The sequence below is a fragment of the Camarhynchus parvulus genome, chromosome 1A, assembly GCF_901933205.1.
Source record: "Camarhynchus parvulus chromosome 1A, STF_HiC, whole genome shotgun sequence".
In the NCBI taxonomy this organism is placed as follows: domain Eukaryota; kingdom Metazoa; phylum Chordata; class Aves; order Passeriformes; family Thraupidae; genus Camarhynchus; species Camarhynchus parvulus.
This window is the reverse complement of record NC_044586.1, coordinates 35,226,953-35,243,745: the sequence shown is the minus strand read 5'-3', so window position 1 is coordinate 35,243,745 and position 16,793 is coordinate 35,226,953. Positions and strand designations below refer to the sequence as shown.

The 16,793-nt window shown below is 38.7% G+C and overlaps 1 protein-coding gene across 2 annotated transcripts in view; it reads left to right on the top strand.

Annotated features, from left to right (window-relative positions):
- LGR5 (leucine rich repeat containing G protein-coupled receptor 5) overlaps positions 1-16,404 on the top strand; it is a 59,682-nt gene extending 43,278 nt beyond the window's left edge. For both annotated transcript variants that reach the window (XM_030959464.1, XM_030959463.1), the window contains 7 exons: positions 806-871; positions 1,068-1,139; positions 1,875-1,946; positions 3,855-3,980; positions 8,814-8,959; positions 10,657-10,740; positions 12,409-16,404. In XM_030959464.1, coding sequence (XP_030815324.1) covers positions 806-871; positions 1,068-1,139; positions 1,875-1,946; positions 3,855-3,980; positions 8,814-8,959; positions 10,657-10,740; positions 12,409-13,499 — 1,657 coding nt within the window. In that variant the 3' untranslated portion in view covers positions 13,500-16,404. The remainder of the gene's footprint in view (positions 1-805; positions 872-1,067; positions 1,140-1,874; positions 1,947-3,854; positions 3,981-8,813; positions 8,960-10,656; positions 10,741-12,408) is intronic.
- Positions 16,405-16,793: the final 389 nt, after the last annotated feature.

The following is a 16,793-nucleotide window of genomic DNA, read 5'->3' as shown; positions in this document are numbered from 1 at the left end:
TATATATATGTGTGTGTGTGTGTGTGTGTATATATATATATATATATATATATATATTGGATGCGACTCTTGGGTGGTGGGGGCTGGTGTCTGGTTGCTTTTTTTTTTCCCCTTCAGTTTCTGCAAATTGCCTGGGCTTGGTTTTGATTAGTTATATTATACTGTAAATCAGTCCAGATGTTTCAGTTATTCTGTAATTTGTTGAGTTTTGGCTCAAGTCTTTTTAAGGTTTTTTTTTTCCCCTATGTAGTGATTGATTTCAAAGTTAGTTCAAATATTTTTTGACCATTTCCCTCAGTTATAACATGTAGCAGTCTAAGGATCAGATGCAATACTGCTTAATTAAAGTGTAGAATGGGAAGCTGATTGTGACTCTCATCAGAAAAATACAGGATCTTCTCAAAAAAAATATGAGTATATATGCTTAGTAGATTATTTAAAATTGTTAAAATACTTATCAGAATTTAAACATGATAAATATGAAATCTGTGATATAAATCCAAATGGCCAATATCATTGCTGTAAAATACTCAGCATAAGTCTACACTTCAGGCAGGAAATCTTCAGACAGTGCAAGGAATTTGCAAATGTGGATATGGAGTTAATAAATCTTGTATTTTCCCCTCCTCTCTCCTCTTCAGTTAGAAATCAAAATGTGACAGATGAGAAATAAGTGAGTTTGTACACTCTGTGACTGTGGATAAAAATAAATTATTTTTAATTGAGCATGAAGGTATACAATGAAAGCTGTTTTTTCTTTTAACATTCTTTTGATGTTAATCTATTTGTTTCTTGTATAATTCAGGGATCTGTCTTATAACCTACTGGAAGATTTACCCTGTTTTACTGCGTGTAAAAAACTCCAAAAAATGTAAGTGCTAAACCGCCCCGAAAAGCTTAAAAAGAATCATCTATGTGTGTTTGAGTATAATTAACTTGGTTATTGCTGGCTGATTTGACATACCCCAGATACACTTTATTGAAGTGGATCATAAACAGAATCCAAAACACCCCAAAGTGCCTTCCAAGTGTCTTTGAAACTGAGGAGATCCTTATTGCTATTTCAGTGACTTGCATCACAACGAAATCGCTGAAATCAAAGCAGACACGTTTCGGCAGCTGGCTGCTCTTCGCTCTCTGTGAGTACCCCCTGACAGACATTCACACAGGTTCTCAAAAACACGGGCTGCATAATGTCTGCTTATAGCCATAGAAACTGTCATTTCTAAATGTTTCTGGTGGAAGTAGAGAGACTTACTGGGCCAGAGCTGGTATCTGTTGGCAGGTACACGTTCTAATTAGCTCTAGGGAGTGGGAAGTCTTTTTACAGAGAGCAGCATCTTAAGATGTGGAGTCCAGTCATGTGCAGGTTTCCAGTTTTCACACAGTCATGTGCTAGAGGAGTGATTTTGTCAAGAAATTACTCATGGTTGGAATTTTTTGCAGAATTGAAGCCATACATTTTTTTAAGAGTTGCTTTCAGTCTCTTTGACTTTTCAGGGGCAGTGAAAATTGAGATTATAAAGTTAAGCCTATTGACCATGGGTTGCTGCTCTTAGTCACATGAGAACATTTTAGAAGACTTAGTCCGTATAACCCACCCTTCCTTCTGCTGTATTAGGACGCTGTGAAGCAGACTGAAATGCCTTGGGCTGTGGCAGGAATTGAGACATTTTAAGCTGCCAGTTTAATAATACCACAACTGACTAATAAAAAGTTTAAAAATACTTTGCTCCTGCTCAATAAGCAGGAGCTTATTGAAAATATTGGCATGTAATTGATACCTTTTTTATATTTAGGCCTTCTAATCAAGTGTTTGAAAACTTCCATATTCACTCAGTGGGTATGTAATTTTCTACTCACTTTTCTTGTAGGGATTTAGCTTGGAACAAAATTAAAACTATTCACCCCAATGCCTTCTCCTCTTTACCATCTCTGATCAAACTGTAAGTATTTGAATATCTTATACATTCAATTTTTTGCATTTTTCTTCCAAGAGCATGCAAAAGTTTAATAACTTGGTGCCCCAGCAGAAATTGAGGGTTTCTCTGTTCTAATCATCTGGTCTGTTCAATCCTTTTCTAAATTCCTGCTCTTTTGTACTTTCCCAATTCACATAGGTATTACAGCAAAGCTGCATACAACACTGTGTAATCATTTGGGGTCCATGAAGATTATCAGTGCATCTGCCTCTTATCATTCAATTTATTAGCAGTTAATCTGTTGTAGCAGGGGTAAAGATTTTCTGTTATTTGTGTTTCAGGCCTCAGGAATTGGATTAAAAATTAAATAAGAAACTTTTTTCCAGAATTCATCTTTGTTTCATTGTTCCTCATTTGATGAAATAGTTTTTCCTCTTTAGTAAGTTCAGCCAAAGGAGTTAGTGGTCAAAACATCAGCAGCTAGTTTTGCAGGCCTTGTTCACAAGCACTTCTCAGTGCGTGCTAAATTTTTTTTTCCTACTTCCAACTGTCACTGTAATGCTCCCTTGATATGAATCACTGAGGCATTGGCTATATGGGGAAGATATGATAAAAAATTCCTCTGGAGTCATCTTGCTACATGATTGACACAAAAATATGATGCTGGGCATTTGCTCACAGATAGTCGGGTAGCTACTAAACCTAAATTTGGAGAGGTATTCATTTCTGTTGATGTGCAAAGCCCTCTGAATGGTGCACTGACAAATACCCATACAGACAATTTTGTCTATAATATCCCTTTTGGGGCCCTTCTCAGAACTTACCTACTCTGTGAGGTGAGCAGTAAATTGCAGCTTTGGACAATAACATACAGCAGTCAGAGAAGGTTAGAGAAAAAAGCCCTTGAACACAAACAGTAATACAATGTACCAGTGTTTCCTGAAATGGGAGTCTCTAACCTTGGTCCACCTCAAGTCAGTGGTCACTTTTAGCATTGCAGTAGGACCTGAATTTCACCTTTGGTCTTTAAGGGTGCCGTGTGCAAGACACACGCTAAACCAGAGAGGTAGAAGCCCAGTCCATCAACATACCTTATTTTATGCCTAGGCCTTAGATTTCAGTGTACAGTCCAGACTTTCCTGTACATAAAAGCATTTCAACTGCGTCAGACTTTGCTTCTTCCTCTTTGACTGTTGCCCATCTGAAGCATAGCAGAGTAGATAATTGTGAGGAGGACTGAAAAGACTCATTGAATAAATGGGAGAGAGAGAGAGCAAAATAGAAAACAGTACCTCTGAACTCCCCCTCTTTCACTACTTTGCTGTATCTCCTTGATGACTTACCACTTCTTCGTTCACCTGTTTTACGTTCCCCAAGTTACTTATCTGTGTTTATCCACACTCTTCTGTCTTCCCTCAGCCATTCAGACAAACTTCAGCTTGGAAATGCCATCTCCCTCTTCTTCAGCCCAGACCTGTCCCTTCCTGAAATGCACATCTTCCCCACACACCTGACCTGCTCCTTGGGCAGCTTTCAGGGCAGCTATGCCTGAAAATGCCCTGTAGCATCCCACTGAATCTTTTAAACTGTGGAAAGCTGTTTGGCTCCTTTGAGTCCAAACAGTCTAGGGAGAAGGTTTTAAATTCATTTGCTTGCCTCAAAACTGTCACTATGAATGCTTTGAGTCAAAATTTGGGAATTTGGGAACAGAGACCCAACTAACTACTAGATGTTACTGTTAGCTTTCTGCTAGACATAAAGGTGAGTACTCCTGAGCAGTGCTGCGGCTTTGCTGCATTCGCTGGGGCCTCTGTTTAATACAGTCATTTTTTATTGAGTAAGAAAACTTTAACCTATTTTTTCAATGTGACACTTCTAGTGCTGAAAAAAAAAATGAAAACCATAAGCTGATTTTTATTTGCTGTTATGCAGGGATGTGTCATCCAACCTTTTGTCCTCTTTTCCTGTGACGGGGCTACATGGTTTAACTCATTTAAAATTAACAGGAAATCATGCCCTACAAAGTTTGATAACATCTGAAAATTTTCCAGAACTCAAGTGAGTATATCATTAAAACTAATAAGCCACATTTGTGTTCACGTGCAATGGAAGGTGTGTCAGTGTGTAACGCATGTTACTTCATATTGTCAGTCTTTGATCTACGCCATTAAAACTAAAGCAAATATGATAAAAATGATAGACTTCTTTTATTATGCTCACTTTCAACTGAAGAAACTATGAAGGTTTTGAAATATTAACCCCAGTACTTGCTTAGTACGAGCCACATCTGCTTCCTGGTGATATGTTTCAAAAGCTGTTAAAACAATATCGCTGGCAGCTTAGTGATATGTCCTTCTTCTACAGGACTGTGCTCACAGAACTCCCATTACACATCATGAGAACCCAGCAAATACAAGGGAAGAATATACTGCTGAAAGACCAAAAGATTTCACCTCTTATGTTTGAACGTGATTTTTCTGTAATCTTTTGATTACGATTCAGATAATGTTTTCCCAGTATTACTAAAACACTTTGATACTAATAATTTCTGTGGGTCCTCTGTGATACAGGAAGTGTCCTCTAAAGATTATTTGCAGCTCTTCCACTCACTGGATGACCATGGCCTGTATGGAGCTTGAACCCATGACCTTGGCATTATCAGCACAATGCTATAACCAACTCAACTAATTTCAGGGTCAGGGCAAAGAGCGTTTTGTCTCGGACTTCAGGGTATTTGCGAGTTTCCCCTAACTCCCCTTTCATTTTTATATTTCAGTTAGAAGATGCCAAGTGCAGCATATACTTTATCACGTTTTCCTGTAAAAAGTTTGGTATCAGAAAATATGAAGCAGCTAAACAGTGTGCACATAGTTAGAAAATCACTGAGTGGCTGAGGTTGCAAGGGACCTTTGAGGCTGTCTTGTCTAATCACAAGCTCAGGCAGGAGCACCTGGAGCCTGTTGCCCAAGACCACACCCGGAGAGCTTTTGAGTATCTCTGAAGATGGAGAGCTCATCCCTACATTTTCACTAGATTTGCCTTTTGCACTGGAAAAGACCCAAGAGTCTGAGCAGGCAGACAGCTCAAGATGTGAGCATTAATGAAAGGGACAGGAGTGTTCGGAGTTCTCAGGAAGGGAATGATGAATAGAAGTGCAGAGCTGATTAAGGCTCTGTGTATAGCACTGGAGGGATCCACCCTAGAACACTTCTGTGATGGCCTGTTAACACAAACTGAGATAAGAGCTGCAAAAAATGGTTCCAAGGTCAGGAAACAATGCCTTAAAGGTCTTAATAAACCCAAAAATGGTAGTTTGTCACAGGGAAAATTAGGCAGTCACTTCATCATGTGCATGAAAGTATAACATTAACATTCAAAATACTTAAATCTCTTTTACATTACAGGTCTTGAGACAGGTCTCACAGGCCAAGGAGCAAGTACCATAAAAATCATGACTGGTTGAGACTGAGCTTATGCCATACTTTTTCTTCTCTCATTGGCTTTGCCCAAATGCTGAGGCATGTGACAATTCTAAAATAATTGAAATTTCTTTAAAAGAATGTAAACACAAGAAAAGTGATTATTCCAACCTGGCAAATATATAATGATGCATAAACCTTCACCTAGAGGCATAAGAGGTGCTGCAGTAGTCCTAGAATAATCCATTATTCAACTGAATTATATATAACTAAGTTTTTTTAAAATTCTTTTCTCAAAATTATACTCTATATAAATTTCCCTTCAGCAAAATTGTGTACATTACTCAAATGAAAGTACAGTGTATTTCATCTGGGCAAATTGTTAACAAGGATGTGTCCAACTAACTTAATTCTTTTTTAAAATGTATTTAAAGTATGATATCTAGAGTTAATTACCATCCATAAGATCAAATTATACCCAGTCAGGAGAGAATAGGGTAAAATCCTGACCTACATTCTGCATGACTTTTACCATAAATCAAAATGAGGTCAAGATTTCACACAGGATCACTGCACAGAAAATGCACCAAGCACCAAACTTAAACAGAGGTCTAAAACAAAATGGAATTTCACCATTTGCAATTGTTATAACTAGCCAGTGGTTACATTAAAGACAAATTCCTGTATAAAAACTTCCTACTCATCTAAATTCATCAAAACAGACACTTCAAAGAGCTGAGCATCACCTTCCCCATCATCAGCAATAGCACTAGCACACTCTGCAGAACTGAGCCCAGCCTATTACAGCAAGCCCTGAGGAGGCAAAGTCAGGCTGCCAGCCACTCCTTCCTTCTTTATCTGATGCTTTGATTCAGTGCTGAAAAGAACTCAGTGCTTTGCTCCATTCATCATAACTGTGCCTTCCTGTTCACCATTAACTCCACACCTTTGTGAGGGAGAAAACGACCTTGTGTTCTCTGCTGCTTAATCTAAAAACAGAAAAAAGAGGCATTCCTTGCTAGAGGAAAAAAATTATCAAGGATACAGATATCATTAGTAAGATAAGGAGTATATAAAAATAAAGTTAGGCAGTGTTTCTAAGAGTTTAATTTGACAAAGTCCAAATCTAATCACCCACATCAAATATGCACCAGCCATAAAAAGCGCTGCCTCCAGCACTGTACACCTGAAAGTTTCTTCTTTTTTCTTTTTTTTTTTTTGTGTTAAATGTAGCTTTTATGAGGAAAAAAACAACTCTGTCACCAAGAAGATCTCATACTTATTTCCCTGCTTTGCAAAGTATGTTTTGTCCTCTGTGTTCTGAGTTGCAGCTATTATGTGCAGTTGGGCTTTGCGCACAGATTAAGCAGCATTTGCTAATTTAAGGATTATTGTGTATGTCCTAATAACACAGGCTGGGGGAAAAACAAACATAAACTGTCCAGATTTAAGAATGGGTGTTTGAAATACCTACAGAGAGGATAAGAAATGGTAGTCTTGGCTTTAAATATCATTTAAATGCCATGGATATTTTTGGCTACATCATCAAAGTAGTGGACCAATACAATGTGGGAAGTCCACATTTCCAATGTGTGATATGCCAGCAGGCTGGGAGGAGCACAAGATCTGGAAATCTGTCATAGAGCTGTTTGAATAATCAGAGAATAGAATACGTTTCTGTCAGTCTCTTGTGCCTAAAATATCCACTAACTGTTCATTCCCCCAGCTATATCAATGTCCTTCCAAAGGCCTGAAGCCCTAAGTTGCAGGGATCACCTCGCAGAACTGTCAGCGTTACTTTTGATCATCGCTTTTGTTGTTCCAAAAAAAAAAAGGGAATTTCTGTTTGGGGATTGGGATTGTTTTTATCCCAGATGATTAGCTATGGGTTAGTCTAGTAATCAGTGGGTTTAATACTAGTTTGTTTAAGAAGGGCTTGTGGGAAATGTGTTCAAAAATGTTTAATCAAGATAATCTCCTTATGTTAAGGATGGCATGCAGATGAATGCGTTAGAAATTAAATATTTAAATCTGCTGGCCTGTGGTTGCTTGACAGTTGGATCTTGGTTATCTTGAACTTTTATGGAGTACCCTAAAAATTTTGCATTGGGTACAAGAGTACAGACTATTGTGCTTAATTTCCAACAGAAATGTAAGGTTATATAACCTAAATGCTCCCAAATGCACTAATTTAAAAAATCACTTTAGAACTTAAGATTCCGTTTGTTCCCCTTTGTACCGAGCTTTTGGCCAATGCACAAGTCTAAGTCCTGTTGGCACTGGGCCTGATTCAGCTTGATTTCTCTGCAGATTTCCCAGGGGGTTAGAGGTTGCTTATTACACTCATTATGTTAATTTACCTGATTAACCTGTTGAAAGTAATCTGATAGGAGGATCTAGATCTACTTTATTCCTTTTAAGTTAATTCAGAATAACTTCTAATCACCTCTTTATCGTTGAACTTTTTGCTATATTGGGCTTTGGGAATTAAGGTGAGTTGTTAGGTTTTGCAATGTACTGTTGGTGAACTGTGTAAATTAAATAGCTTTGCTTCCAAAGCATAAAATATATCTATGGAATAGAAGTGGTCTGTAGAACTCAGAGAGTAGCTCTTCCATGCTTCCCCAAAATTTGCAAAGGAATTAAATTCACAGTGTATCAGAAGTGTGCACTTTTCTGACAACAGGAACCTTCATAAACGTTGGAACTCACTGACATATATTAGTGTTAGGAATAAAAACAGTCTTAAAATAATTAAGAATGAGTATCCTGTGTCCTGCAATGACTGTTCTCCTTTTTAAGATAATAAAGTAAAACCTTGCTCTCAGTGACATTTCACACACAATGCCTGATTCACTCACCTTTTGGTTTAGAACACTGCTTTCTTATGTTCTGCACAAGAAACAATCTCCTTTTTGCCATCTTACTGTGAAATGAGTTGAAGGTGGAGAGAGGTGAATAAAGCTTGATTTCCAAAAGATCTCATTCTTCCTGAAGTGGAGAAATTCAATTTTGGAAGTGTTTTTGTTTTGCCTGGTAGGCAGATTTTGATCTTTGGATGTGCTTTTTTTTTAAGAAAGCATTAAGAAAGTAACTGTTGGAGAAACTGTTGATTTACACAGTAAAATCATTGAAAGTCATAAAAGCAGAAATACATTTCTGAGTAAGATTCCCTCAACAGCAAGACATAGATCTCCCACTTTCATTTCTCCTATGAAAACACATAAGAAAACTTCAGTAAAAAGAAAACTTTTTCTAAAATTAGCCTAGAAACTATCTGCATTTCCAATGAGGATTTTTATTTGTGAATTCTCATTTTGCATTATTTTGACTGATTTTTACTCAGAGACGGTTTTGCTTTCAGTTGTGGATATTTAAACTATTTCCTTTGTGTTAACTGTAGAGGAGCAGTACAATCCAGTAACTCTGGTGCTTAACCACTATCATGGTATGCTGCCTTATTCTTCTGCAGGGTCATGGAAATGCCTTATGCCTATCAGTGCTGTGCCTTTGGAGCTTGTGAGAACCACTACAGAATCTCCAGCCAATGGAACAAGGATGATAATAGCAGCCTTGATGACTTTCATAGAAAGGATTCTGGACTGTTACAAATTCAAGGTAACCATCATCTTAGGCTTTTAAGTCTACCTGAAGGCTGTGAGCAACCTGTGCTTTTAAATAAATCCAAAAGTCTTTACAGTCATAGGCATGGCCTCTCCCTGTCTCTTGCTTAATAATATGTTATTTAAGTATTCCTGTGCTTAGCAAACTCATTGTTTTAGGTCTGCCAATCAAAATCTCACTTACTTATGCACTCCTCTTTTCATCCAAATAATAGCTATAATAATGTGGTAAATTAAATCTTCCCTTTATATGAGAGACAGGGTAGTTCAGCTGGTATGTAATTCCATACAAGAGCAGGCCAGCAAAGATGTAGTTTCTTGCAAGCCTCAGAATGGGACACATCCTAGGCTTACCCACAGACTTCAGGATGAGTAATAGCCAAAATATGTGGCTACTTTGGCATCTTGTCTTATAGAATCATAGAATCATAGAATATGCTGAATTAGAAGGACCCACAAGGACCATCCAGTTCAGCACCTGACCATGTGCAGGACAGCCCCAGTAATCACTCCATGTGCCTGAGAGCATTCTCCAAACACTTCTTGATCTCTGGCAGGCTTGGTGCTGTGACCACTTTCCTTTGGAGCCTCTTCCAGTGCCCAATCACCCTCTGGGTGAAGAACCTTTTCTTGATATCCAACCTACACGTGGCTCAGCTTCATGTCATTTCCTTGAGTCCTGTCCCTGGTCATGAGAGGAAGAGTTTGGTACCTGCGCCTCTGCCTCCCCTTGTGAGGATGTTGCAGACACAATGAGGTCTCCCCTCAGTCTCTCCTCTTCTTCAGGCTGAATAGACCAAGTGACCTCAGCTCCTCATGAGGCTTCCTCTCAAGGCCCTTCACCATCATCGTGGCCCTCCTTTGGAAGCTCTTTAATATCTTCAGCTTTATATCTTCCTTATATTGTGGCACCCAAACCTGCCCCCCAGCACTTGAGGTGAGGCTGCCCCAGTGCAGAGCAGAGCAGGACAATCCCCTCCCTTGCCCAGCTGTGATGCTGGGCCTGATGCACCCCAGGACAGAGTTGGCCCTCCTGGCTGCCAGGGCACTGCTGGCTCATGTTCAGCCTGCCATGGTCCATGACCCCCCAGTCCCTTTCTGTGGGGCTGCTCTCCAGCCTCTTATTCCCCAGTCTATGCACATAACCAAGGTTGCCAGAGAGGGCATTTGTTCTGCAGGACATGAGACTACTGCATTTTTCTTCCCCTTCAGCACCAGGTCTGTTACTGGATCTGTTATGTAGGGGCACACATACATTTACACCACCCTGTTGCTTTCTGTGCTATCTCTGCCCCTGCAAACCTGTAAGTCTCAGAGTTCAGCAAGAATAGAGCCAAGAATATGTGCTAGTGATGACTAAAGAAACACAGAACACCTGATTAATTCTTAGTAGAATGGCACAACAGCAGAATTCATATTTTAAACTCCTTCCTAGTCATCACACTGCAAATTACGCAATAGAGAATGTACCTGTACGTGATTATTTTCACAGAAGTAAAGATGCCAACTTTTAAAATAGTCCTGAGTACATTAATTTAAAACCAAGTAGGCATATGTCTGCTTCTGCTCGTGGTTTGGCAGGGAAAGAGATAAGATCAGACCTTAAATACCACAGGCATTTTTGCAACTTTTACTAAAAAAACTTTTCCTGAAAATTGCAGTAACAGTTCTGGGTTTTTCTCTCCCCAACAGATGAACGTGATTTTGAGGACTTTTTTCTTGACTTTGAAGAAGATTTGAAATCTCATCATTCAGTGCAATGCTCACCTTCTCCAGGTATGAAACTGCCAGACAGATGGGAATTCAAGGACCGTGTTAGTAGATATTTGGGATGCAGAACAAACTGTGAATCAGATACTAGGACAGCCACATGATGTGCAGTAATTTGAGGAGTGTAGTACAAATACTATAATATACTATAATATACAGTTTTGCATTGAATTCCACAAAACTATTCAGCCACTATGAGTGTAGCAAGTTTGCCCAGTCACCAAGCTCTGGGCCCCTTTTCACCAGAATTGATACTCAATCAAGAAAATGAGAGAGGAAAGATTCCTCTACTATGACACAGATGATAAAGACAGTACAATCTTTGCTCTCTCAGTCTTTTGCAAAGCTAAAGTAATTCTTCTGAACATCACAGAGTTATTTTACACATGAGCAACTTGAACAACGCACAGTTTAGGTCTTTGTCTAGGCAATACCAATCACTACTGCATTGGTGTGCACAGTCCCTCACAAAGGACACCCAGCACTGTTATTGTCTTTGTAGGATGTAGCCAGCCATTGTCATAAGTTTTGATTGTTTGATTCAGCAGACACTGAGCCATATCACTAGCCAGTCTTTCATTGTGAAACATGAACAAAAAAAACCGAAGTGACAACTTGTACTTTAGCATTCATTTGTTGCCATGATTCTTGTTTGCAACAGCAACCAATAGTAAATTTTTTAAAGTTATATAAAGAGGAATAGAAAAGGCAGGAAGTCAAAGAATAGAGTTATTTGACTGTCTCATATTCTCCAATGGCCTAAAGATAAGTCCTGAGTTCATTAAAAAATTGCTGTCTTCAAGGTAAGTTATCGCCAGACCTGAAAGAAATTTTAGCTTGGATTTTTCAAATAGTATCTTAGAAAATCTTGCAAACTGACACAATAGATCCTTATGCTTACTTAATGGCAACAGCCATCATTATAGGGAGGTCATTTCAGCTGCAGAGTTTGTGTCTTCCTGGAAAAGCACAGGCCAGTGTGAGGAGCTTGCCTAGCTGGCTCATACCAGGGCACGTAATGTTTCTCTGGCTGCAGAGCATTCAGCTTCCATTGCACAGCATATGCACCTCAGTATACAGAGAATACTTCAAGTATTCAGCAAGCTTCAGTCATAATGACCTGACTTCAGATACAGGAGATCCAAAAAGGCAGCACTCCCAAATGCAAAGAGAGACACAATTTTCTTGGACAATTACACAATTTTCTTGGACTGTGTAATGACATGTTATAAGGTAGCCAAAGTACATCTGTCCATATCCATTACATCACCAGGACTCATCACGAACCTGTTTTAATTTAGTTAGAGGTAACATTTTCAGCTTTTTTCACACACTGAAAAATATCACAGCATTTCTTGAAACTACAAGAGTTGACATTCACATTGCAGTAGTACTGCCAGGCACAAAAACAAACCCATAGACTACTGTGATGAAGGACAAAGACTCATGTGCACCACTAATGCAATATGCATCACACATTTAGCAGCAAGTTATCAAGGTCTCAGATTACTCCAGAGAAAGAGCAAATTTCCAGCTCCCTTTTTATACTAAAATTCACTCTTTGGCTGCGCTGAGAATCTGCAAGAAGCATGAACTTCAGTGTCTTAGAAAGCACAAGAGAGAGTTTTTTTGTTTACATGGGCTTCCCTTACCCTTTTTATTTTGGCATTTCAGGTCCCTTCAAACCATGTGACCATCTGTTTGGTAGCTGGCTGATCAGAATTGGAGTGTGGACCATAGTGGGTTTGACCTTTATTTGCAATGCACTGGTGTCTGCTACAGTTTTCAGGTCTCCATTGTATATGTCCTCCATAAAACTTTTGATTGGTTTAATGGCCATTGTAAATGCCCTGATGGGCCTGGCCAGCGGGATACTGGCTGGCGTGGATGCATCCACTTTTGGTAGCTTTGCTCAGTACGGAGCACAATGGGAAAGTGGAATTGGCTGCCAAATAACTGGCCTTCTCTCCATTTTTGCTTCAGAGGCTTCCATATTCCTCCTTACCCTAGCTGCACTTGAACGTGCATTCTCTGCAAAGCATGCTACAAAGTTTGAAACAAAATCCTCTGCTGCTAGCATAAAAATCGCCATTTCCTTTTGCTTCATGTTGGCACTAATCATTGCAGTGATACCCCTTCTCACTGGGAGTGATTATGGGGTTTCTCCGCTCTGTTTGCCACTCCCCTTTGGAGAGTCCACTGCTATGGGCTACATGGTAGCACTGGTATTGCTGAACTCCCTTTGCTTTCTGGTAATGACTGTTGCTTATACAAAGCTCTACTGTAGTTTAGAAAAGGGAGAACTAGACAACATTTGGGATTGCTCTATGGTCAAACATATAGCCTTGCTACTTTTTACTAATTGCATTCTTTATTGCCCTGTGGCCTTCTTATCTTTTTCCTCCTTACTAAACCTCACTTTTATCAGCCCAGAAGTGATTAAGTCAATACTTCTAGTGATTGTCCCACTGCCAGCATGCCTAAACCCACTGCTTTATATACTTTTCAATCCACATTTTAAGGAGGATTTGGGAAGTCTGCGAAAGCAAACTTTGATATGGAGGAGATCAAAACATGCCAGCCTGATCTCTGTGAATTCAGAAGACATAGAAAAACAATCTTGTGACTCAACACAGGCATTGGTAACCTTCACAAGTGCCAGCATATCATATGATATGCCCACCAGCAGTTCCCTAATGCCACCCTCTTATCAAATGACAGAAGGCTGCAGTCTTTCGTCAGTTGCATTTGTTCCCTGTCGCTAGTTGCAGAAACAGTACAGAAAATACCTCTGTTTACAAAATTTTTACTCCCAAAAGTAAGTGTGAATGTGTGCATACGAGTGTAGAGTGCCTCTAAATTATTACAACACACCTCAGAAAACAGACAATGACAAAACTTGCAGCAGACTGAAAATCCAGTACTTGAGCCTGCTCAGCCTGCTCCCGAAATGCTGGGATGAAGAGAAGAAATGAAACCTGGTAAAGTTTGTGCTGTTATATCAGCTGCTCTCTTTTGAAGTAGCACTACTCAGAAAGGGCATCAGTTGGTCAAGAACAAAAATAGCATATATAAGTTGTAATACTTTTTCAAAGCATCACCTGATGCTTTGAGTTTTCAGGGGTTGGGTTATTCCTGTTTATTGCAATTTGGTTTTAATAATAGTTTTTCAGGGCTGTGATTGTTTTTTCTAAGCATTTGTGTATGGCATTTGTTCAGCAAGGTATCTAAATGGAAGAGTAGTCCTGTTCAAGTCCTAGATGTTTCTGCAGAATACCCTTTAATGAAGTTCCATGTTTGACAAAGCTGATTAAATGGTTTAACTGGCACTGGGTTTGGATTTTGGAAGTCATCTAACTTGACAAAACATTTTTAATTGTCAGCAAAAGCTGAAAAATTAACATGATGTGAAAGAAGTTAATCAAAATCCTGTCAAGCATTTAAAATGTAATTGTAAATGGCAAGACATTGTCACATGGGTATTTCTCTAATGAAGTTCTGCACAGTTTGGTCCTGAATTGCTTTCATGCCAGTAGAATTACTCCCAGAATTACTGATGATAAAATTGACAGATGATTTGTTTAATCAGAAGGTGGAAAATACTGCATAGAAAGTCATCAATATAAAAAATTGGCAGGCTGAGAACTTTTAAAGGACACCAAAGGCACTCAGACAGAAACGTTAATTTAAGGTAATTTGTCTAGGAACAAAAACTGTAATCCTGCTCATGCCATGATCTCTGTCTCATGAAATAGTGACTCTAGAAAGCTGCTAGTTTAGTCACTAGTCAGTTGAAGGTTTAGAGGTCACCATATCCTTTTGGATAAGGATAGCCAATATCCTTAGCCAAGGCAATATCAAGTAGGAGTGAAGAGGTTGTGTGATCTGTGTTCTTAGCACTGATGCAAGCACTCCTGGGATATTTCAAACACTTATTGCATTCACATGTTGTAAAGAACATTGTGAAATTGGAAAGGATATGAAAATCATAAATTTAAAAGAACTTAAGAAATAGGTGATTTTATCACAGTTTATAAGTTGCTACTTCAGGGATACAGAAGTTTGAAGGCAGAGGACTACTCATCTGAGAGTAGAATCTGGTATGCTTAACTGGAAATTGACATTAGGGACATGCAGCATAGAAATAAAGGTAAAAAATGTTGATAGAGATGGTCATTAGCTAGTGAAATTACTGTCACCAAAACTCTCTAAATTCATATTGGATGTATTGCCAAAAAATATACTGGAGCAGCTGTTGAAATCCAGGGACTTCTGATGGCTTTAGTTTAGGAAAAAGCTTGATTACGTTAACAGAGTTCTCTGACTTTAAATCTGTTAATACTTTGCTGAATCAAGGCATGTATGTTTACACATCAGAAGCATCCCAGTTAGAAAGAAAAGACTTCAGTCCTTGCCAAGTCTACTGTTAAAATATCTCAGACAACAGAGCCACCTAGAATATAATTCTTTGACCTCATCCAAGCCATCAGGGGATATCCCAGTATTCTTTTCTCAGAGCTGGCAGCTTTTGCTTAAGTAAGCTGATCATTTGAGACAGAAAAATGCACAAATTTACCTATTTTTGTTTTTGTTAAAAAGAGCTCCCCGAGGAGTTACATTTAATAGTCCAGTGTTCACTGCGCAGTTAATGGCCACTCAGCCTCCAGGTGAATGAGACTAATTTTTTAACATTAGAAAGGTTAGGCTAGGCCCAGCAATTAAGGTAATCTGTTACAGATGATCTCTGTTATTCATCTGTTCCTGTATATAAAACTTCCTGGGACTCCAAGGATGGATTTTCACAATGAAGAATTTGCTGCCAACAGTGCAAATGCCTTAATTTTCTTGTCCATTCACACTGACATATTTTTAGTTTTGCAGTTACAGATGGCACCAGTTGACTTTGGCTGACATGTTCATCCTTCAGGGAAAAAAAATGAACCAATTCCGAAATTATGTATGATAAAGTCAGCTGGGTACTTATCTTAATCCTTTATCTGTTGTGGCTTTTGAAGCAGTGCAGCACACAGCTGCAGAAACGATGCCTGAAACCACTTTGGATTAAACAGAGGATCAGTCAACCATTGCACAATACCTATTACCATGTTTACTTAGCTTTAATTTAACTGGGGTCCATCTGTGCTGCTCTGCTTAATGTCAGTGAGGTTCCTTTCAGCTTGCTATATTTAAGAAGTTTGTAAAGAAATTTGAGAAGCAAAATAATGTTGTAATTCTGAAGGCTAGTTAAAAAAAGCTTCTTTTATCAGAACTTTTCTAGCTTGCAGAAGGTCCTAAAGGCTTTGTGACTTATTTTTATAAGCATGTTTGAAATATTTTGATCAGATATTTTTAACTTGAAATTGTTAAAATACATTTAACAGATTTTTAAAGTAAAATGTGTAAATATAGAACTGTATTTATTATTACAGTGAAATGCAACTACGGTAAAGGACATGAGATTAAGCCCTGTACAGTTTCACATTGATATTTGCTATATTTTCTGCTCATATATGTTACTAGATTCATTATCTGTAAATAATATAATGTAAATGTGTAGTGATTGTAAATAGGTGACATGCTTTCTTTTCTATCAGTGTTCTGAACACATGTAAGTTGTAATAAAATGTGACTACACAGTAAAGAGCATTTAATCATGACCCAACACCTCACCAAATGGTGAGCTTTCTCAATTAATCATTTCCAATTTATTGCAATACTTACACTAACTTCTCTAGGTGTCTGAAATTCTTGACAAAATATAACTTACAGGTTGTGTTCCATTAAAAAAAAAAAAAAGAAAAAAAAAGGAATAGTGTAGGAAAAAAAGGAAAAAGAATAGTAGTGTTTCATTTCAACACAGACTAAATCTTTTACCAAAACTTCACTCACAGACCCTTATGAGCAGATCCCACTCCCTGTGCACACTGCTGTGCCTCGCTGGTGACCTCTCACAATTGTCACAGGCGACACCAGCACCTCCAGCTGTGTGACAAGGGTGTGCCTCAGGTCAGGCGCAAGTTACCCACAACCTGCTGACCCTACACAAGAGAAGTGCAATT